Below are 24,874 nucleotides of genomic sequence, written 5' to 3' on the forward strand. Positions count from 1 at the left end.
ATATTGAAATATGTGAATAATTATGTAAAGATTTAAAATACTTAAATCTTTGAATTGAAAAAATGCCACACTTTCAGATCCATGGTTACTGTTACAAAAGAGCTTAGAGGTCCTATTAAAAGGAGAATCTTAACCAACCACAAATGATTGAATAAAAGCAAAAAAGCAAATGATTCCAAAGTCAGTCAGTAAAATAGAGTAAGAAAAAGAAAACTATGATTCTTTGGCTATATTGTGTAATCCGTCTGTGGCTCTGCTGATAGAGTTTAGGGTCCCTTCTCGTTTGTTCTATTACATACCACAAAATTTCAGGAAATTCATTGTGAATTATTTCTTCTAAATATGAAAAAAGAGATATAGTTAAATGTGATTTAAGGCCTTAACAATTACAAAAGACAAGAGATGAAAGTCTTGACTTTCTCAGGGAAAGTTCTTTCTAAAGGGCAAACAATTCTCAAATGAAAATAATTATAAAAATTGTATCATTCTTTTGATTTGAAAAATAGTCTATAGTAAGTTTTATTAACTAATCTTTTAAGTCAACATTACTGGGCTGTGTCTTTTGTAAAGTAAAAGAAGCTACTTAAGCATTTTTACTTTTAAAAAGAAAGTAAAGGTACAAAGGTAAAAGGATTTTTCCCAAAGTCATTTAAAAAAATCTTATTAACAGAATGGAGGAATAAAATCCTGAAATCTTTGGACCCAGTACATAACTTGTAGAATACATTTATCTCTCTCAAAACTTTTATTATTTTATAAAGTAAGCATTTTCGAATACTGGAAATTCGAGATTTTGCTGAATTGGGCAAAAAAGGATTGTTTTCTATATTTTAGTGAAAATGTTTAGTTTTTAAAAAGTCACATAATTAAATAAAAAAATAAAGGCAAGTCTTTCTCAAATAAGTAATGCATGATTTATAGCAGTTGGTTTTTTTTAGATTCACAGTATCTGCAGGAGATACAAAAATAATGTTTTGCTAAAAGTAAAACATAAATGGCAGAATAATCTTATAAACGCTATAAGCAAAATTTTTCAATATAAATATTAAGATCACATATCTAAATCATTTCTCCTTTCCCAATTATGTTTCAGAAAACATTTGTACAGTAAATTGTCACCTGATACAGTATTTATAATGATTAAACAGAGCCTCTATTCAAATAATTATAGCTAATAAAGCCAGAAGCATCAGAAGTAATCAAAAGCCATATGCTTTCTAGTATTTAACCATGTTTAGCTTTTATTTCCTAAGGCAAGGTGTTTCTTACTATGACAGTCCAGTATACAGATGAAACAATTTTTAAAGGGCTACTATTTAAACTACACTACAGAACACTGAACTACACATAAGGTTATTATATTTCATGTAATACTGCTATGATTTTCCACCATGCTTTTAAACTTTGGGTCATGACCATCAGCAAGTTGTAAAATCAATTTAGTGGGTTGCAATTTGCATTTAAAACGGGAAATGGAATATAATAAAATATCATTGTGTATTACAGGTAGAGTACCACTTTAAGCAATTTTTGTTTTACACATATATACAGGTAGATACATATATGTAAAACATTTACATATATGTATAGGTAGATACATGTATGTAAACAAATATGTATGTATGCATTAAATTCAAATTTGAAAGGTATTTCTTTTAATGTGGGTTGTGATCAAAAGAGCTTAAAAATCACTACACTATGTTTTGTTGCCTCCAAATGAGACAGCATGTTATACTGGAAAGAACATAAACTTTGGTGACATATATACCTGAGTTCAAATTTTTGCTCCATCATCCTACTTGTGTGAATTGGTCAGTTAACCTTGAATTTTTAGAGCTGTGATTTCTTCATCAGTAAAACAGATATAATAATACTTGTTTTAAAATGTTGCTGTGCAAGTTAAAATAAATGAGTATTTGTAAAACAGATTATATACAATGGATAATCGATAATGGTTGAAATTATAATTTAGTATTAGATTAAAATAGCATTACAAGTGATCATTAAGAGTTATCACACATTGGTTGCAACTGTATTGTTCATTTAAAAAAATACATGAACATATCTTACATATAGAAAATAGCTTATCCTAATGAAAAGTAGAATTTCAGAAGAAAAAATAAATTAATAATTTAACGAAAAAATTAATAGGCTTAAGGGAAAATAACACTGTATCTGTTCACTGGACTAGCTTAATGTGAAATGTCAACTGTCAGTCTTAATTAAAACATTACACCTCTAGGAATGGTATGAAGAGGAAAATATTATTTATACTTTCTGGCAAGATTTTAAAAATCTGTTATATCATTATGTAATAAAGCTGGATATATGCTGTGGGGAACTTTATTATAATTGCAAAACAATACTGGCCTGATTTCTTTTTTCTCTTAAATATTTTATGCAAATGCCATCTAGGGAGGAAAAGTCTTCAATTTAATAAAAGCACCAACTTTTTAAAAACAGCTATGTCTTTGGTAATTGTTAAAATACATGTCTTGTGTTCTCATTTTATATTTTAATGGCTTTGGAAAACACTCAGAAACAATCTGCATTCGTTAATTAGGCAAAAGTATTGTTTGTGTCAACAGACAATCTATATTTTCCAACTTGAAGAGCATGTTTTGTTTTAGATCTGTGATCTCCCTTTTCTTTTTGAGACGGAGTCTCGCTCTGTCGCCCAGGCTGGAGTGCAGTGGTGCCATCTCAGCTCACTGCAAGCTCCGCCTCCTGGGTTCACGCCATTCTCCTGCCTCAGCCTCCCCGAGCAGCTGGGACTACAGGCGCCCGCCACCATGCCCGGCTAATTTTTTGTACTTTTAGTAGAGACGAGGTTTCACCGTGTTGGCCAGGAAAGTCTCGATTTCCTGACCTCGTGATCCGCCCGTCTTGGTCTCCCAAAGTGCTGGGATTACAGGCGTGAGCCACTGCGTCTGGCCTTGTGATCTCCGTTTTTTAAATACAGAAAATGTGACTTCGTAAGTTACTTTAAAATCAAACAAACAAGTCCTTGAAAAGATTGAGGGTTTTCCCCCTCTTAAATGAAAAAGAAGAGAAATGGAGAGCGAAGAGAATTTTAGCTTTCCAAAAGCAACAGATCCCACACATTAGATTTTTCTTGTAAAACTTTACCTGCCAGGAAATGAATGCTGCCCAACAACATCTCCATTTTGAAGGTGGTAATCATTGAAGAAATCGGGACTTATGGCTCCTTCAGAGGCAATTAATCCATCTAGAAAGAAAAAAAATGGTAACCAGTAAAACACATGTGAAGGAAAAACCAGTCTATCAAGCAGTACAATAAGAAAATAACTTGTATATTTAATCTATAAAGAAAAACGTTAGCATGACATGTTGTTCTCTCCGGGAGTGTGAACAGATGACCACATGTACTTTAAGTACTGGTTCACAATAATGCAGCACAATAACTGAACATTCATTGAGCATCTACTGTGTATTTGGTACTATACGATTACAGAGAGGAATTAGTCTCTGCCTTCAAGCAGGCTTATGGTCTTCTGTGGAGAAGACAGACAGAAAAAGATAAGGAAGGGAAACAAAGTGGGGAGAGACAGCAAGGATGGTTCAGGCTAAGGAAACAGAACAAATATGAGCAAGGAGGTATTAAATAGTTTGGTATTGGTAAAAGGTAATACTTTATTGTATTTCACAGCTTTATTAGTGTAGCATGATTAGGGAATCAGATATACCAAATAAGTGAATTTCTAAATAAGCAATACATGACAGTTTAAGTGACAAACATTAAAATACATGCACAAACTTACATTAGAAATCTTCATATAGTTTATACTCCTTATATTCTTAAAAGGATATACTATACATAAATATTTCTTGATTATTCAATATTCATTATAAATACTAAATATTGTACAGTCCCTAGGGTTAAGAGATATATTTGATTACCTATGCTAAATAGCTCTATACTAGTATGCTTTTTGAGTTATTTTTCTTTGCTTATAAAATGCTTCTTTCCCTAAATTTAAGTATTTGTTAAGACATTTTCCTGATTATAGTTATGCTACTTTCTCATTTGTTCCAATCTAAGAATCTAGATAACCTATTTTTGATAGAATTATGAGTAAGTTAAGAATAAAAAGAATCTGAGGAAAAAAAAGATTTAAGTGATGGCTGCAGAGTTGTTCAATGCATAGAACAAACACGTTAGTATATTGCTTTTGTAATAACTATTTGGATAGCTTTGAGGCCTTTCAAAGTTTCCTTTTCTGAAAGTATGCTGGGCTGTTGAGTGGCCTGCAGATAAATGTTAGCTAGGTCATACCCACCACATTGTTTATACATTTGGCACACAGTATAGGCAAATTATTCAATCACCAAATTTTATACTTAGCACATGCATAATACTGTGCTAGGTCCTGTGGGAAATATATAATTTTACAATACATAACCTCTGTTTTTAAGAATTTTAGTTTAAGTGAAATATAAGACAAACACTTAAGATGCAATTAAAAATGTAATTTATAATAAATGATATACAGAAGGAATGGATATAAGTACCAAATGAGTGTGGAGGCAGTAAAAGCTATAGAGGGGTCAGAAAATTCTACTTGGGAGGGGAGGAGGCAGAAGTGTAACAGATTTGAGTCTGGAAAGGCAGGTAAGAGTTAAATGATGAAATCTGTTTAGGAGTAAGGGTCTTAAAAATTGAGTGAATGGTAAAACTAAGTAATAGAGTTGGCAAACGAATTAAGTGGGGTACTTTGTATTTCCATAAGACTCCCATACTACTCATTTGATATATATATCCATTTGTTATACATCATATATTAATGACATATTATTTGTCAAATTGTTAATGGATGCCTTTGGTATTTGTCCTATTACTTTACTAACTTTAAAATATGAGATTGCTTGAGCTTCTACTGAAAGTGTCAGTAATATTTAATCCAGTTTTTATGTGCACTAGAAGTTAAAGTTTCTATAAATCAAAAAGACCAGCTAAACACTGAAAAGTCATAAAAAAATGAAATCATGGAAAATGACAAGACACCACAGATTGACAGTAAAGCAACGTAAAAAAAAATCAATTTTATATGGATTCTCGCCATACAAAAATTTGTGATTCTATATGGTAAACTTTTTAAAAATGTCTAGGACTTTGTGAAAGTGCCTAAAACTAACAAGGTTAAGAACACAAAAATCAACAAGTTCCTCTGTTAAATTAAAACCAAAGAATTGAGAATCAGAGTTTAAGAAACCTGCCAATTTTAGAGGAACAAAGCTAAGTAAAATGCCAAAATAAATTATATGCCACACGTGGAAAATACACACAGAGATATTTGGCATGCTAATTAAAATAAAATAATTTAACACTAAGAAATATTTCAGATACAAATAAAGACAAATGAAAAGATACATGAATTATGTAAAAAGCTATATACTTATAAAGTATGACATAGTGAAGTGATCCAGGTTAGGCAGAAATTAAGTAAAAATCTGACCAAATTCTCAACATCTTATTTTTGATTCAGAATGCCTATTGTCTTCAAAGGGAACAATGAGTAGCAAAAGGATAAACAGAATACAGGGCACTAGAAAATGGGCAATCATCAAATAGAGATCAAATTAAAAATTTTGTACTTTAAAGATTCAGCCAGAAATTTTATAAACCCAGAATACAACTAGTCCAATAATATAATAAGTCTACTCTTATGTGAATAAAAAGAGTAAATTTATACTTCTGAAGTTTTTTTTTTTTTTTTTTTTTTGACACAGACAGGGTCTTGCTCTGTTGCACAGGTTGGAGTACAGTGGTACAATCATAGCTCACTGCAGCCTCAAACATCCGGCTAATTTTTAAAATTTGTTTTAGAGACCGGGTATTGCCCAGGCTGGTCTTGAACTTCTGGCCTCAAGAGATCCCTTTTGCCTCAGCCTCCCAAAGTGCTGGGAGTATAGGTGTGAGCTACAGTGCCCAACTTCATTTTTAATTTTCCTAGGACACTGTGGTTGATTCAGAAAGCTGCAGCTTCTACAGTGCCCTTTAAGGCTTGACAAAAGTTAGGCAGCTCTGACATGTGAGTAATCTTTCTTTACTAGAATGAGGTATAAAGATTCCATTAAAGCCTCTCATCTCAAGCATCTCAACTTCTTTGAAAATATCTATGTTTTCTTAACATTGTTCCACCAAAATTAATTCCTTTAGGGAAATATTAAAAAAGAATCACAGCTTCTTATTTATTCTCCAAATAAATCTAGGAGTGTCTTAAATTCCTACTCTAAACTTGTTGTTTCAAAGATACTAATAAGGAACTAAAGTATTTCATGTAACATTTAAATGACCAGAGAACAAACAGGAAACACAGATGATATACACCATAACCCTCTAAGCTATAGAGTATTATACACATTTACATTACTCAATTATATAAAACCTTTTAGACCCCAGTTATAAAGTACACCTTTCTGAGATGCCCCAAGTAAGATGATAAAGACAGTTATGAACAAAACAGAGCATATATTAGAACAATGATGAAACCAAAGCAAATTTGTTGTCAACACAGGTAATTTATCAACCTTCTGATTTCTGAAAGCCAGTTTTAAAAAACTGGCTTATAAACATTGTGAAATAAAAAAAATACAAAAACTCAATATCTTCTTATGTATTATCTTGTATATCATATATTCTTACTGAAATACAGTTCTTTTTTTTTTTTTTTTTTTTTTAACTCTTTTTCTTTTGGAGATGGAGTCTCGCTTTGTTTCCAGGCTGGTAGGTAGTGGCGTGATCTTGCCGCACTGCAACCTCTGCCTCCTGGGTTTAAGCGATTCTCCTGTCTCAGCCTCCCGAGTAGCTGGGATTACAGGCGTGTGCTACCACATCTGGCTAATTTTTGTATTTTCAGTAGAGCCGGGGTTTCACCATGTTGGCTAGGCTGGTCTTGAACTCCTGACCTCAAGTGATCCACTTGCCTCGGCCACCCAAAGTGCTGGGTTTACAAGCATGAGCCACCATGCCTGGCCAACTTTTTTGTTAAAGAGACAGGGTCTTGCTATTAATAATTGGCCCAGGTTGGAGTGCAGTGGCTGTTCACAGGCATGATCTCACTACTGGTCAGCCTGGGAGTTTTGACTTAATCCTTGTTGGATCTGGGCCAGATCACCCTTCCTTAGGCAATCTGGTAGTCTCCAACTCCCAGGAGGTCACCATAATGATGCTGAACTTAGTGGGGACACATGATTGGCATAGCTCATTACAATCCAGAGTTCTTAAGACTCAAGTAATCCCCTCACCTCAGCCTTCTGAGTAGGTGGGACTACAGGCACATGCCACTATGCCTGGGTAATTTCTTTTTCTTTTCCTTTTTTTGGTAGAGATGAAGTCTCGTTACATTGACCAGGTTAGTCTTGAACTCCTGGCCTCAAGCAACCCTCCTGCCTTGGCCTCCCAAAGTGCTGGCATTAGAGCTGTGAGCCACCATGCCCGACCTCTTTTTATTTCTTAAAGTCAAATGAAAATATAATATTGGGCACAGTAATATATATAATATTGGACATATAATAATATATAATATCAAAATTATATTTTTATTATATAAAATATAATATATGATATTGGGCACAATAATATAAAATTCATATCATATGAACTAAAGGTGAAATTGTGACTGTATGGGAGAAAATAGATGTCAATAGTATAGAATATGAGAAAAAGAAATAAGTAAAATGATACATCTTATTAATAATTTATTTGACTATACTTTACAAGACACATCACAGAAATACACAGGTAAATGAAAACTATGGTTTTTACAATATTCCTGAGATAGAACAAACCATTTTCAGCTTCATATTCCAGTAATATATTCACATACTAAGAGTAAGATTCACTACAATTAATGAAGAACAATTAAAAAATAAAAAGTCATTTAGACATATGTCGTAGCAATACGGCTTTATAAATGACAAAATATTTCCTCTATGGGTAAAAGTACTAAAGAAAACAGCTTCATTTTCATGATAGCAAAGGACATTAATTAGTGACTACAATCACAATAATTTTAGACTAAGGAAAAAGTACTGTAACTAAAGGAGATGCTAGTTTTGTATTTCACATGATAATACTAAGATTTTTTTTTAAAACATGGGAGAATCATTCACATTTGACTATTAAATAGTCTAAAAATACAGAGTGATGCTAATGACTAGAAAATAGCAGATGCCATTTCATTTTAAAGTAAAAGATGAGACCCAGGGAATTACGAGCCACTCAGTTTAACCTCTGTGACTGAAAAGCCGCTAAAGCTGTTCTTATCAGAAACAGCCTAAATTTTCAGGGAGACCCAGAGGCTTAGAAACATGGCTCAAGCATTCAAACAAATCTGCAGTAGTACACATTTATCTGATGTTTTTTGATGATACAATCATACACAATAAAGGAAAGGAGGCTGATACTATCTAGATTTCCATGAGACACATCAAGAAATGCTACAGAGATTCATTTAGCCCATGGACTATCCATGGAAAATGATGTATGTAAAATAATTACTAAACTAAAAAAAATTGCTTGCTATAAGAAATTTAGTTTTAGACTCACAGCATGTAATTTCTACTGTCAAATGTCTATCATATCAGGCTACAGATTAAAAAAAAACTAAATGTTTCTAAGTTTTGGTATATGAAAATATACATAACTGTTTTCTCACAAAAGCATAACTTATACATTTTAAAGTATCAGAAAAATATTTAGGATTTTCACTTTAAGAGGTTAATTTAATTTTGGAAATGTGGTATAACTTTTTAGAAATCTGTTCTGAAATTTTAATTGTATTAAAACAACAATGATGAATACTGAGGTGGTTAATAGCTTTATCTGGTTTTGGAAACTGGTAATTGATTCATTATGAAAGGTAGCTATCAACCTTCAAAGCAAGAAACTTGATTCCAAGAATATTCTGATTTCTATTAACAAAAAAGTTCGTATCATATATATTTTACATCATCTTACTTCATGAATACTGAATATGTAAGTAACAGCTGTTTGCCATTACTGAACTAAGAAATTCTGTTTGGTTGAAATTAATGATCTACTCCATCTGGTTTGAAACACAAAGCAACATTTCATAACTACTGTAAAGTTCAGTTAGGAAGAAATCTATTTGATTTTCAGAGTAAAGCATAAGTTTTCCATGATTTAAATATCTATACCAAATACAAAAATAATACATAATATCTATGGAAAATTTGCACAATACACAATTAAGAAAACACATGAATGAAAATGTGAGTGATATTATTAATGTGAGTACAGTGATCAGATGTAATAGTAATTTACATAATCATCCAATCATTGATCAAATTGTTCAGATAAAATGAGATAATACACAAAATATTTAGACAACATATATTGAGAACACTAAATGCATGGTAGAAATACATGGTAAAAAAAAGTGAGTCACTAATTCAGATATAATCACTTTAATGATTTTTATCTTGAACTTGCTAGAGATCTTAATTATTATAGAAATCCTTTCCTTCTTCTCAATTAAATGACTTCAATGAAGTAATATTAATGTTGGCAACAGTACAAAATAGTGAAAGCTAGAATATGCAAAAACTTACCAATCTTTGTGTCAAACTCATCTTTGGAAAAAGGTAGTAATGCAGAATCAAAAAGGTTATAATACATGTAAGATTTACATAAATATTAAATTTTACCTTGAAAACATTAGCATAGTTTAGAAAGAATAAACAATTGCTCTAAAGTGTCTAAATCTTCCCCAAGTTACCATATAGAGCTTGGTAGTTTGAAACTAAAGCAAAACCATGGCAAAATTAAACTGTTAAGATTAAATACCTTGGAAAACAAAAGATGAATTAATAAATTATGCATTTAATAAATGCAGAAGAAAAATGAATATTACATTTTTGAACAGAAGTCAGAAATCTTGAAGTTGTCCATTTAAGTTACACATTCTATCAAGTAATAAACTTCTAAGAACAATTAATTTTCCTGGCTACAGCCTTTTATGGAGATTCCATTAAAGACTAACTTGGAAAAAAATGGTAAGTTAATAGGTTTGCTTTTTATATATAGATGTTACATCTAAAATCATTAGCAGAAGACCATTCATAAAGTAAAAGAAGTGCTAATTAAACTTGGGAATGTGCAAGGCTGGCAGACTAAAATCTCTATTCATAGCATATAAACTGTTTATTTTCGCTTTGTTTATCACCTGAGTTGTAGAAAAGGTCAGGTCTTTCGAGAATATCTCCTTCATGAATGTATGGCTCAATTCGATCATCACCATACAAGTACTGCTCACTCTCGTCCATCTGACGACTCTCTACCATCTCCAGCCACTGGGAGTTATGCCAGCGAAACTTTTCACTCTGAATTTTCTTAGCCCATTCTTCATCATATTCCTGTTGAAAACAAACAGTTAACGGTTATTATATAAGCTAACTCACTTGGCACTCAGACAGCAATATTTTTATCTCTTGAGAATTTTGGGGGGCCTTCATTGGGTCAGAGGAAGCATTAAAAATACCTGTTCAGAATTATTTTATATAATAGCCAACGAAAAGCAATTACATACATAAAGAAGTCTGTGTTTGTATTATTGATTACTAATGGCAATGGCAAACACTAGAAAAGTTCAAATTTCATAAGTTCTTATTACATAAATATTGCCAGAATTTAAGCAAGCAGTAAGACTTCAGTTTCCAAAGAGTTCTTGTGACTGTAATTACATTTGCCCTTAGAACAAAATGGATTTGAATTGCACAGGTCCACTTATACATAGATTTTTGTTCCACCTCTGCCATCCTTGAGACAGCAAAACCAAGCTCTCTTCTTTCTCCTCCTCAGCCTACTCAATGTGAAGACAACAAGGATGATCTTTATGATGATTCACTTCCACTTGGTGAATAGTAAATATATTTTCTCTTCCTTATGATTTTCTTTAAAACATTCCTTTCTCTAGCTTACTTTGAGAATACAGTATATAATACATATATAAAATATGTTTTAATCAACTGTTTACGCTATTAGTAAGGCTTCCAGTTAACAGTAGGCTATTAGTTTATGTTTTAGGGGAGTTAAAAGTTATACATGGATTTTCAACTGTGTAGGGGTATTGGTCCCCTAACATCTGGGTTGTTCAAGAGTCAACTGCATTTGTGGCACTAATGACAGGTAGTTACCATAAAATGACATATTTTGCTGTATCTTTTAGTCTAGATAACACTAGGGGGAAAGCACTATTAAGTATTATTTTAGCTGCTAAAATGGTTTACTACAGAAAACAAATACCAGAATTGAATTTAATTTTTGTTCCAACCACAAATTAATGATCTTATTTAGTTGTAATTAGTTCTTTAAATGCTTCTTGTTTTGATCATAAACTCCTATGGAGCAAGATTAGGTTATTCACTGACAGGTGTATCTGTAACACTTGTCAGAGAGAAAGTTCTTGGTGAATGATTTTGAAGGACAAATAGGCAAATTACTGTAAGCTACAGCAGAACTTCTCCATCTTCTACTTGTCCCATAGGGTGCAGCTACTACTGATTAGTGTATTGCTTTATGGACAGCAGAAATGATAGCATGGATAGAAAATAAAGGGCTTCAGATATTTCATGTCATTGTTAGAGTTCTTGGTTTTAAATTCCTCTGTCATATCTTTAAACACATTTGGTTACAGCGGTCAAAAAGGAGTTAGAGGGATGTAGGGTAATAGCACTATTAAGGTGATCACAAAAACTAAGAGGTAGACCAAATATATATTTTAGTCAAATGCTAAGCAATTTCAACTCAAGCTGAGACTCAAATCAAAATCACTATCACAGAATACATTTCTGGGATAAAAATAAAATCTGTAATTTTATAATAAATGTAATTATTATTGTAATTTTCTTGTTAAAATTATAACTTGTTCAAGTTTCACATTATCAGCAAATCCCAGCAGTGTCAGTTGTCAGATTGTATATTCTATACTGTACATTTAAAAAATACACAGACGCTCCCTTCAACTGAAGTTGGGGAAGGTAGAGGATATTTTTTGACTATAGTACTGCTAGTGACAATTTTGCTACCAAATTATTAAACTTTATTTTCTTTTTAATTTTTATTTTAGGTTCAGGGATACATGTGTGGATTTGTTATACAGGTAAACTGTGTATCATGGGGGTTTGGTGTACAGATTGTCACCCAGGTAATAAGCATAGTACCCAAATAGGTAGTTTTTCAGTCCTTGCTGTCCTCCCACCCTCTACCCTTAAGTAGGTCCTGATGTCTGTTGTTCCCTTCTTTGTGTTCAAGTGTACTCAGTGTTTAGCACGCATATATGAGTGAGAACATGTGGTATTTGGTTTTCTGTTCCTGTGTTAGTTTACTTAGGATAATGGCCTCCAGTTCCATCCATGTTGCTGCAAAGGACAAGATCTCGTTCTTTCTTATGGCTGAGTCCATGGTATATATGTACAACATTTTCTTTAGCCAGTCTACTGTTGACGGGCATTTAGGTTGATTACAAGTCTTTGTTATTGTAAACAGTGCTGCAATGAACATGCACGTGCATGTCTCTTTATGGTAGAACAATGTATATTCCTTTGGGTATATACACATAATGGGACTTCTTTTCTTTTTCCTTTTTTTTTTTTTGTTGAGATGGAGTCTTGCTGTTACCCATGCTGGAGTGCAGTGACACGATCTCAGCTCACTGAAACCTCTGCCTCCTGGGTTAAAGTGATTCTTGTGCCTCAGCCTCCAGAATAGCTGGGATTACAGGTGCCTGCCACCACCACCCAGCTAATTTTTGTATTTTTGGTAGAGATGGGGTTTCACCATGTTGGCCAGGCTGGTCTTGAACTCCTGACCTCAGGTAATCTGCCTGCCTCGGCCTCCCAAAGTGCTGGGATTACAGGCGTGAGCCACCGGGACTTCTTTTCTAATAGTTATCTATTAACATTTCTATTAGCCGTCAATCTATTTCCTAATGTTATTATTTAAAATTAAGTTGCATAAAATTAAGAGCTATCATAAACATTACGTAAAAAATAGACATTTTTTATTCAACTGATAGTTTTCATAATTAAACAACTGAAGATCTTTACCTCAGTTACATCTGTTACACTAAACTATACTTGAAATTGACTATTCAGATATAAATAATAAATCCAAATGCCATACCTCCTTAGTATTATCGATGTGGTCACAGTGACTGAATGTGATGGTAATTTATACAACCACTCAATCACTGATCACACACAAATTATTCTGCCAAAAGGAGATAATACATATAAAGTATTTAGTTAACTTATATTGAGAACACTTAATAAATGTTAGCCATTACCTTAATTAATTCAGGTAACGGCTCTCTGAAATAAGTACTATAATTATCAACATCTTACAAATGAGAAAATGAGGCCCAGAACACTGAAGTAACTTGATCCAGGGAACACAGCTGGCTGTGGCTACTACAGCACTGTAAGCCTCAGGCTAGCAACGTGGAAGAGGCAGTTAAACAGAGGATAAATGAATATTTTCAGGGTTCCTGCAAAACGGCTTCTTCATTGAATGAGAATATAACAAATAACCCCCAGGGACAACTTTCAGCTCTAAGATTTTCTAAGTAAACAGTGATATGGGAGGAAGTCGTTGACCAAGCAGTGATATGGGAAGAAGTAGCTTCTGGTCTGGTAAGTATATTATCCCATCGTATTCTCAGTCATGCTCTTACTGAGCTGGCTATACTTGGGAGGGTATTGGGGAAAGAGGGAATTGAAAAATAATATGCACAGAGATGTTGTTACAAGCAGTTTTGTGGTTCGCTTTGGGCTTCCAAACTTAAATAAAATACCAAGCGATGCCTCATTGTGTAATATAGGCATATGATCAGCTTCAAAGTTATTTAGCCTAAATGCTAAATATAACTGTGAACCTCTTTAAGATTCATACAACTTCACAAGAGTACACTTTTTGTTGCCTTGTGTGTCTGTGTATGTGCTCAATTAAAGTTAGCTGCAGAAAGATATTGTCGTATTAGAAATCTGAACGAAGAGGTATTCATTCAAGGAAAAAGACAGAAAAATCATATGATCTGATGATTTCATTGCAATTTAAATTTCAAGCATACTCATTTCTGGTGTAAGAATAGGAGTTAAAATTCAGTCAAGTGCCCAAAGCATATAAAATATGGGGTCTGCTATTCCACTAAAACTTGACTCCTACTAATACCTGTGAAATGTTACAGAGGTAGGTAATATTTAAAATAACAATATCCTTAAACTACATTTCCACAAAATGTATTTAGCCTAGGAAGTAATGCTTTGCAAAACCAAAAATCCTGCTTACTCTGAGTTATCATTTCACATCCTCTTTTAAGATTATCCTAACAATAACAAAAATATATCTAATAAATGTAAAAATGTATAACAAAGAAGTTTCGTCATAAACAATTGCCCTTCTAACTTTAGCCTTCTGATCACCCTACGAGCTCACATCATTATTCTTATTAAAAAACTTATACATACAAGGCTCAGTTTAAAAAGAGATTACCAAATCTATCTGACAAAAGTCCAAACACACAAACCAAAAATATCCATAAGCATCCATGGCTAACTTTTGATACTTTCTTGGTAAAAATGATCTTCTAAGACAGTGAGTTAGTACAGAACCTAGCACCAAATGTAATGACTGCCCTTACACATTCCTTTAAAATTTTCACCTCTCTTTTATCAGTTTTTGACTGAATTTACTGTATACAACCATTGCATCTCTTGACATTATAAGCCTAAAAAGTATGGTAGCAATGATATAGATTGTATTATCATTTTCTTACTTAAAATAATTGTATTCTAACTTTTAAGCATTTTGCACTATAAAATAATAGGTTTAATTTCTATGACTAACATACTAATTAACATGCATTATTGTTTACAGGATCACAGTAAAAATACCATGGTTATTTTCTCAGCTCTAGAAAAGAAGCAAAACAACTCTTCTCTCAGGAAATACGACACAGCACACTACTCTGTACCAAACTGTGTATTTAGGATATTGAAAATTATATCCTGCAAAAGATCCAACAATGATTCCAGAATCCTACTATGATGAATCTACTACATTGGCAAGCAGAGTTTTCATAAGAGGTGGCCTTGAAATTAAACATGTATGTATGGTTCTTTGTTATAGATTATAGATGGAAAATGGCAAAAAAAAACCCCAAAAAAACCCAAAAACCTCGGCTTAACAGTATGAAAGCCTTAAAAGTTTCTCCATTTAAAGTCTTAAAGAGTCATAACATAACTCTGAAATAATATTTGGAGTTTCGTGATTATAAAAGTATATTTTCATTGTTGAAAATGGAAAATTACAGGAAAAATACCTATAAAAACTTCAGCAAGATAGAACCACAATAACTACTATATCCCACCAGTTTTCAATCACTTTCTCAACTCCAATATTAATGGATAACTTTGGAAAATATTTTAAAATATGTGTTTAAAACATTTACAGGCTAAGTATGAAACATTATTAAGATATTGGACTTGTGCCATAAAAGTTTGCTCTACTTTGTGATAATGTTGCCTCAGGTTTTCAACTGTTTACCAAATAAAGCATCTTAGAATGAAATATGCCATAAGGAACACAATATTCATTAAAACTTTTTTACTTCTCTTTTTCCTTAGTAGTAAACGTTACTTAGAATCAAATGAAATAGCATTGTTTTGCTGTATAATGCTGACCATTTATGTTTATGTTTCTGGAAAGGTTTACCAGATTTCTTGAAAATGAAATACTTTAGCTTATGGCTGTTGAGATTCTATTTACCAAGTACAGTGAATTAATAGGCTAAGACAATGGTTTTGGACTTCAGGAAAGGTTCAAAAGCACATTTTGGGGACAAATATTAAAAGTAAATCAACTGCCACCTACTATTCCTGTTTTATTAAAGAAGGGTCATTTGCAGACTAAAAAATGTGAGAAAGAATCTCAAAGTAAAGACATACAGTACTTTCCCAAAATAAAACATGTTAGCAACATTATATCCCCCTCGTGGACTAACCTTTCCTTTTCAATATTTTTCCCTTTTCCATTTCAGTGACAATTTGCTGTATCATATTCCTATGGACCATCATTTGGGAATCTCTATCTTCTGTATGTGCTCTGGGAATCCTCAATGAATATAGTTTAGTAACCATGGCAAAGTGAGTTTCTCTGTGTTTCAGCATCTGCATTTATAGCTATTAATAATATGGTATTGTATAATATAAAGAACACTGGATTAGGAGTCAGGAGACCTGGGCTCTGGTTCTAGCTCTGATATTAACTGAATTATGCAACCTTTTAAAGGTATTCTAATCTCTTTTGGTCTCAGATTCTTCATTTGTAAAATGAAACAAACCTAAGATTTACTTAAGCTCTAACATTCTATAAATAAAAACCGATGATTTATACCATGAATTCATAAAGCTGTTGAAATAACTATCCCAAATAACTAAAAAATACTGGTAGGATAGGAGTTTCTTTTAAAAAGTTAACAAGCAATTCTTAAATGAAAACCCAGTGTCAAAAAATTTTAACCAACATATATCATTAAAATCAATTCTCTCAACCCCATCCACCAATCTCTAGTCCCTTCTTATTATTCACTCCCCTCTACCTCCAGCCCCATATCAGAAAATAATTATGAGAATTCAGGGATGTCACAGCTGAATCACAGTTAAGGTATGTCATCAAAACCTATCCAAAGCCTTTGTGGAAATACTCTAGGATTATAGTTTTTTCTTCATTTTTGAAATACTTCTTTTCACAAGGAGTATACCCTGGTGTCCTGGCTTTGAGACTTGTATTTAAGGAAAAACATGCTTTGTTTTTTATTTCTTTCTCTTCTCAGCTCCTGACATTATGATTTTAAGCACTTAGTATCCATAAATTCTAAAGTGTTGTGAAAGACTGATGGTTTGATTTTACATGGAATGTACCATCCTTTTTGAAGTCCTACATCATTTTGTTTATTAGTTAACCACCGAAACATTATGAAGCCTTAACTAGCCTATTATCAGAGCCTGTTCACTATCATGAAAACTCTGTCACTGGCTTCCGTCACACCTTGTATCTGATTAACACACTATAGGATAACACAGAGCAACATAGATCTGCTTTGTGTTCTAACATAACTGATGGAAAACAGATTTTCCTTTTTCCTTTAATGTGGCAGCCCCCTAATTGAGACTGTAATATGGTTTATTTAATGTAATTTTTCATACAAAATTAAAGCAAGTCTGGAGTAATTTAGTTGCTCATTAAAGTTACGGTGGTAGCTGCTAACAAGACACTTGTTATATCTTAAAAAATATTTATTCCAGTAATATCGATAGACATAGACATAATTTAACATACATAATAAAGTTGTTGATTTTTATGCACATACTATCTATTTCTCAATAAGACTGCCCCAAGTGTTGACCTTTAGTCTTGACCACAAAATAAAAGAAATAACTAAATAAAATGTATTTAAGTAAGAAATCATAATTTTTTTTCATACTATGTGTGGGTTCTTTTAAGTCCAACTGTTGCCAATTAAAAAAAAACAAAGTAACATGCATAACAGGTAGGAAACACACACATTTATGTATAAAATTATGTGTGTATATGCTTAAATTCTAACAGGTTGGAAAAATATCCTAAATGTCTGCCTTTTGGTTTATGCAATATAAAAATGAACTATAAAAGAGGGTTAACTAAATTTATCTCATTAAACCCAATTAGACTATATGGGAAACAAAAATCAAACTCACACTGGGAAATAAAAAAATTTACCAAGACTGCAAAACAAGCAAGAACCAGTTCTGCTTGGTCTGGAAAGAGAAGATTTTAGAAATTTCTGCCAACAATTCACTTGAAAATCACTACTCCCACATCCAACTTGCATGCCAATTAAAAGTGACCAGCATTTACCCATGCCCTGCTCTTGAAAGTTTGAGTTCTAACGCTAACCCTAACCCTATAAAACCTTCTCTGTAACTTCTTTTCAAGATGTTGTAAGATACTTTTTAAAGTGCTCTCCCTTACTGGCAAGATTATTAATAAGTCCACCTTTTCTCTCTGACACAAAGATAACTCTGCCTGTGTTATCTCTGCAGAGATCATAACAACGGGTGATGTAGAAGCTACATTTAAAGCTACATTGGTTTCTTTCATTTTAATAAACCAGCCTTATTAAGTACAATTTTGTCTGTCTGGAATGAAGGTAGCACCTACTTTTCCAAGTTTAGAATATTAGAGTTTGCTATTAATTCCAGATTATTAAAATAAAAACAATCTGCCCGTGATCGTAATTAAGAGTTATTAAAAAAGGAAGAGGTACCCTTCAAAATCTCAGTGACACAAACCTATGTCACTACTAAATCATACACTGGCTAGAAAGATGACAGAAATCAGTCTTTCACCAGAGAACCTGGTTATATCCCTTTTCCTGTAAACACCCTGTAGATACAGTGTGCCGTTACTACAAATAATCTAGTGATAGGCCATGTAGTAGTATTGCTTCTGGAACGCCAGTTCACATGTTTACAGAATAGTATCTCAGGAGTTCTCTGGAGTCTAGATGGTATTTTTCATATTCAAGGAACTTTGTACTGTTGAGTTTTGTATTCTCAGGGTCTTTCTTAGTGTTTGGCACATAATAGGTGCTTAATAAACATGTATTAAATGTCTGACAAACCAGACATATCAGGGGAGCATTTTTGAAGTTCTCAAATACTTCATACAAAGCTGAGGATGTACTGATGGATACAAATCTACATGAGTTTTTAGAAGTTCTCTAGATTGGAGGGGTAGGTGATGTTCTTCCCTTCATGATTCCCATGATTGCCTTCATGCAAGAGAAAGAGGCCATAGTCAACTGACTTATAATTCCCTTGGGAGACCAACTAGCTATAGGCTTCTCTCTTCTTGCCTCCCTGCTCCTCTTTGCACCTACACCATTCCCTGCCTCCCCAAACTACAAGTAACATAGTCACACAGGTGACAATGTGCTGATGAGGCCACAGAGACTGTATCATGTAAACAAGTGATGTAATCCTCCTTGGTACCCAGGGTACTGCCACCGCACATGTTTCAATTAATCAGTTGAGGGCTTGGGCCCAACTACATTAAACAAATCTTCACTAGTATAATATTTGCATAATTTGGGGGACAAGTACTTTACTCCAGAAAGTATATTTCCCCAAGGCTTGCAAGGCATCTAATTTTTCTTAGTATTATTCTGCACTGTCTGTCTTCAGTGGCAAATAAGTTTGTTTTTTTAAAGGTAAATTGTTTTAAGCTAAGAATATTCCCATTCTGTCTATATATTTTTTGGATTTTTTATTATTATAGAACACAGTCAGTCTGAGAATACTAGGACATCATTATCTAGAGGTAAAAAGAATTTCAAGGGATCAACCACTCCTCTCCTAAGCAGGTTTCTAATAATTTAAAAAGTTTGTTATTTAGCCATTACTAATGCTAACTGAACAAAAACTTCACATTCTCCCTTGATGGTCTTTTTAGTGAGCACCATTTCAATGCAGCGATGGAGGCAGAAGCCAGAATTTTCATAAGTTCAAAGTGCAGAAATGAAGGAAGTAAAATATAGACAACTGTTTGGAAACTTTGGTACTAGAAAGAAGGAGAGCTAAGACAGTATCTAGAAGAGAAAAGATACACAGGGTCGGGGGTGACTCCAGTTTAAGATGAGAGACTTAAGCCCAGAGTTTAGAAATTATTTGAAATAAAATTATTTTGTAATAAATACATTTGTATTGGAACTATCAACTTACATTCTAAACCACATACACTTAATATGTTAATCTAAACATTGTTATCTTCTAGCTACCTTTCCTAGACAGAAGGTAGATAAAAAGTATGCTAAATATAATGCATAACAGAATGACAACTGTCTCCTTTCTTTGTTGCTTCAAGTAAGATAATCACATATGGAACCATAAGAAGTTTCTTGTTCTTATACTATATACTTTATATACAACAATGGCACTGTGATCTATTAGAAAATAGTACATGAGCCATGAAATTATTCTCTAGGCATATTAAATATTCTATATTCATAAGCCCTGTGATCAGTGACCTATGTGTGAAATATTTTCATAGAATGAGGATTTAATATGTACAGTTTCTCTATTCTGACTTAGAAATCAAAGCTAAAATGTCAATGTATCCATTTAGTTCTACACCAGTAATGAGATACTTAGTGAAATCCAAAAAACAGATAACAAATTAAGATGAATTTCTGAAATAAAATGTGAGAAAGTGACAATAAAGTTCCAAATGGTGATTGTCTAGTTTCATGATTATATCACTAGCAGAAAACCCAACTTAGTGGATTTCCAACTAAGTTATTAATTGATTTTAAAAAAATGTTATTCTGATCTGTTTAAAAAGCTAAAGTTAAACTTTTAAAACTACTGAGTAGGCTACATTCAATAAGCTTTCTAAAAGTGAGCCAAATCCAGTTTGAAAAAGAAAGCAACCTGGTTGTGCGTAGCAGTATATACCATATATAAAAACATACTTAAAATAATCGAGTATCTTGTACACCCCTGGTACAAGGCCCAAATCCAGGCAGAAGACTGTGGTAGGCAGCAAAATTGCTGGCAATAAGTCTGCGTGGTTCATAAGTTTCTAACTCAACACTTAGATCATCTCTTTGATCATATCCCTCTAGTCATGTATCCTTTAAAAACCTCCAAAACTATGAATAATATTGAGATTTTTGTATTTCCCATCATTTCAAAGCAACTTAAACGGCAACTGTATGTATAAAATAAAACTATCAATTAACTGGAAAAAATAGTTGATACAAGATTTGATTTATTAAAAAAATTTAAGGGCCAAACCACAAAATTGATTATGTTTTGACAGAACTGTCTTCCAACTCCCCACTCCTATACAATAATTTATCTGAAAAACAAGTAACTCTGTGATGATATGTAGATCAGAACTCTGAATACCTATAAAATTTCTTTAAGTAAGGGGCCGATGACTTAAAAGTTGAAAGCTAAAGAACTTACTAATGTTTAAAAAGTAAATTTGTTATCATTGTATATCCTGAATCTTACCAAAATACAAATTTGGGTTTACACTGAATGCATTGTTTAAAATAGGTTTACAATGTCTTTTTCCCCCAAGATGAAGTCAATTATACTTTGTGTAGAAAAAATAATTACTTACCGCTATAATATCTAATGTATTATCACAGACCTTTCGGATTTCATTATTCTTATCATGCATCAGGTCTATGAGATATGCTGGAGCCTCTGAATAAAAATGGTTAAAGATACAAACTACATTTGATATTGTGGCTAGTCAATAATACTAGAAAAATCTCATATTTTTCTAAATCTAAATGCTAAATGGAAATTTAACTCAAATTTTAAAATAAAACCATTAATACAAGATGACTAGAAACATTTAATATTTCATTTGTTTAAAAAAACAGGGATAGTAGGGACATAAAAAAGAGAAAAATCTAGATAAAAATGGGTAAGGAAAACAGTCAGTAAATCTCAGAAAGTACAAGACCACATTTGTGAATACATGAGGATCATGAACATAAATAAAGAGGAAGCCCTATAGTTGCGTAGCTATAAATGCTTCTTGATCTATCCTGCTCTCCTAAAAATTCAGGAAAACTAATTTCATACAAAACTAACAAGAGAGATTCATGGTCAAAAAGAGAAGGCATGATAAAACATTTTCACATAAAAGAAAGCTGCAACCTAATATTTCAAAAGAGATAAATATATTTTAAAAAACAGTATATATATATACATATATATATATATACATATATCTCTATACACACACACACACAAGTGAAATTATTATATTGGATAGCAAATAACATGGAAAATAGAAGTGGAGATAATAGACTGTCAAATAGAAAGATATACTCCTTTAGAACTTGGTGACAATGCATGACGAAATTTACGTTTGCATCCCAAAAGAAAAAAAAATGGAATGTATAATTACAAATAAGTAAGAAAGAAGGGACAGAATGAAGCAAACTCAAATTAATAAAGAAACCTTGATGAATCTAAAAGAGGAAGTGAAGAAAAACATTGTGATCTCGCATCAATACTATCAATTGGTCTTAGTTAAAACAATTTGAAAACAGAGTCCACAAATTTCTACTAAGAAACTCTAGCACACGTACACAAGTACATACCATTCTTTGTATCACTGATTATACCCCCAAAATTTTATCACACAGTATTATGACTAGCTAGTGGCAAAGTGATGACTTAACTCATTAGTGTTACTTACTACTTAAATTGTTGTTTTTTAAAAATAGATTTAGGGGACCCAAGTACAGTTTTGCTACATGGCTATATTGCATAGTGGTTCTTACTATTTTTTTTTTTAGGGATACAAAAGGTATATTTAAAAATGTAGAAAAAATATACAGAATAATGTATTTGTGCATTCTGAAACTCATTTTTAAGAAAATATGTAAAAAATATGTATTGACTGCCTCTTTTCTCCACTGGAATATAAGTTCCACTAGGGCAGAGACTTTGCCTATCATATTCACTATAGTACCCCAGGTTTTAGATCATAACAAGTGCTCAATAAATTTTTATTTAATGAATAAATAATCATCTACATACTTCACATGGTTTTGTGAGAATAAAAATTATTAGAAAAATATTAAACATTCTCAAGGGGAATCTAAAATAATCTAGACAAATGTGGATTATAATCTTCCCTCAGCAGCCATGGGAGACTGGTTCTAGGATCCCCCAATGATGCCAAAATCCACAGATGCTTAAGTCTCTTATATAAACTGGTGTAGTATCTGTATATGGCCTATGCTCATCCTCCCGTATACTTTAAATCCTTCCTAGATTACTTACAATACTTAATAAAATATAAATGCTAAGTAAATAGTTGTTATACCATATTTTCTGTTTTTTATTGTTGCATTTCTATTCTCTATTAGAATGCTTTTTGAATAAATTTAATCTATGGATAGTTAAATCAGCAGATGAGGAACCCCCAAATAAGGAAGGCCAGCTGTATTTTATTTCCCATACTGCAATTGTTGAGATTATATAAAAATATAATCAGCATTAGTTCTCAATTCTTATGTGACTGAGTCATGGTGTGAGTCAGTTTAATATTTTAAACATCTGAATATAAATCATATATTTATCTAAAATAAGTCTACACTAGCTATCTCATATGTCAAGTTTTCTGTTCAAATTATATCAACTAATATTGATCGAACTTTCTAACAAAAAGAAAAGGAATAAAATCTTGCCTAATATATTTTTTTTATTTTAAATATTCATATTGGATTCATAGGGAGAATCACAATAAAATGCTAAAGGTTATGGTGAAATAAAATATTTCAATAATTTTTAATATGTAATACATTGTAACATGACAGATTTAAATGTCATTGACATCAACAAAAATTGTGTTTTTTGAACTCCAAAACATTTTTAAAATTTATTATTTTTCAGCTTTTTTTTTTTTAAGAGACAGAGCCTCGTTCTGTCATCAAGGCTGGAGTGCAATGGCGTGATCATAGCTCACTGGAGCCTCAAATTCCTGGGCTCAAGTGATCTTCCTACCTCAGCCTCCCAGGTAGCTGAGACTATAAGCATGCCCCACCATGCCTGGCTTAGAAAACATTTCTGTGTTTTGTATTTTGGAAAAGCACTTCAGTGATCTTTATCCAATTTTAAGACACAAAGTTTTTATAAAAATTTTAACTCAGCAGATCTTTATCTCCCTGTTGCACCATTATCAACATGTTATAATCTTCAGGACAACTATTCAAAAAGTATTGACTCCAGATTCAGTGACATAAAACAGAAATTAAACTTGGGGTAAAATGCAAAGAAAGTTACACTGAAAAGAAAGGTCATATAGGAATTCTCTTAATTCTGTGGGCTCTGATAATAAGGTACTAAGTATACATTTTAAACAGACTTCCCAAAACAGAGGCAGTAACACTTATTCACTGTGTGCAGGTACTTGGTAGGTACTTTAAATACTTCACTTTTTAGTCCTCACAAAAAACCCTATGAGATGACCTGTAAATAGGGTTGTCTCTCAAAGAAGTTACCTAGAAAAACTACATTTTCATTTTACTATTTTCTGTAGTGGCTTCTATAGTTATGTAAATTTTAAGTAATTCTACACATAAAATACACCTTCAGAGACTCTCAACCCAAAAAAGCATATTAAAGGTTCCAAGAAGACCTTGTAGCAAGAAAACTTGTTAACTTTAACTCAGTGTTTCCCAAACTTATTTACTATCAGAGAACCTTTTTTTTTTCACTAAGCAGCTATTAATACTTAAGGATTATGTTCCATGGAATACAGCTGGGGAAAAATGAATTTACTCCAATTATTTTAACACTGTTAAAAAGTGTATTTGGAATTTATCTTTCTGGGAAAGTCAGTTTATAAACCACATTAAAAATATTTATTCATGCCTGTAATCCTAGCACTTTGGGAGGCCAAGGTGGGCGGATCATGAGGTCAAGAGATCAAGACCATCCTGGCTAACACAGTGAAATCCCATCTCTACTAAAAATACAAAAAATTAGCCGGGCATGGTGGCAGGCCCCTGTAGTCCCAGCTACTCGGGAGGCTGAGGCAGGAGAATGGCGTGAACCCCGGAGGTGGAGCTGGCAGTGAGCCGAGATTGTGCCACTGCACTCTAACCTGGGCGACAGAGCGAGACTCAATCCAAAAAAAAAATTATTACTTTCTGTACTCTTAGCTGTTAAGGCAGAACAGTATTTGTATTTTGATAGCCCATATTAGCATTTCTCAAATTAGACTTGCTATTTATCAGACTTGACTCTTAGAAAC

At 32.7% G+C, this 24,874-nt stretch overlaps 1 protein-coding gene across 3 annotated transcripts in view; it reads right to left on the bottom strand.

The window, feature by feature from the left end:
* Nucleotides 1-24,874, bottom strand: part of KIFAP3 (kinesin associated protein 3) — a 146,780-nt gene that overhangs the window by 30,067 nt on the left and 91,839 nt on the right. For all 3 annotated transcript variants that reach the window (XM_015124832.3, XM_028850267.2, XM_077999637.1), the window contains exons 17-19: nt 21,215-21,300; nt 10,212-10,401; nt 3,130-3,229 (exon numbers count right to left, since the gene is read on the bottom strand). In XM_015124832.3, the coding sequence (XP_014980318.1) occupies nt 3,130-3,229; nt 10,212-10,401; nt 21,215-21,300 (376 nt within the window). The remainder of the gene's footprint in view (nt 1-3,129; nt 3,230-10,211; nt 10,402-21,214; nt 21,301-24,874) is intronic.

This window comes from Macaca mulatta, chromosome 1, assembly GCF_049350105.2.
Source record: "Macaca mulatta isolate MMU2019108-1 chromosome 1, T2T-MMU8v2.0, whole genome shotgun sequence".
Lineage (NCBI taxonomy): Eukaryota > Metazoa > Chordata > Mammalia > Primates > Cercopithecidae > Macaca > Macaca mulatta.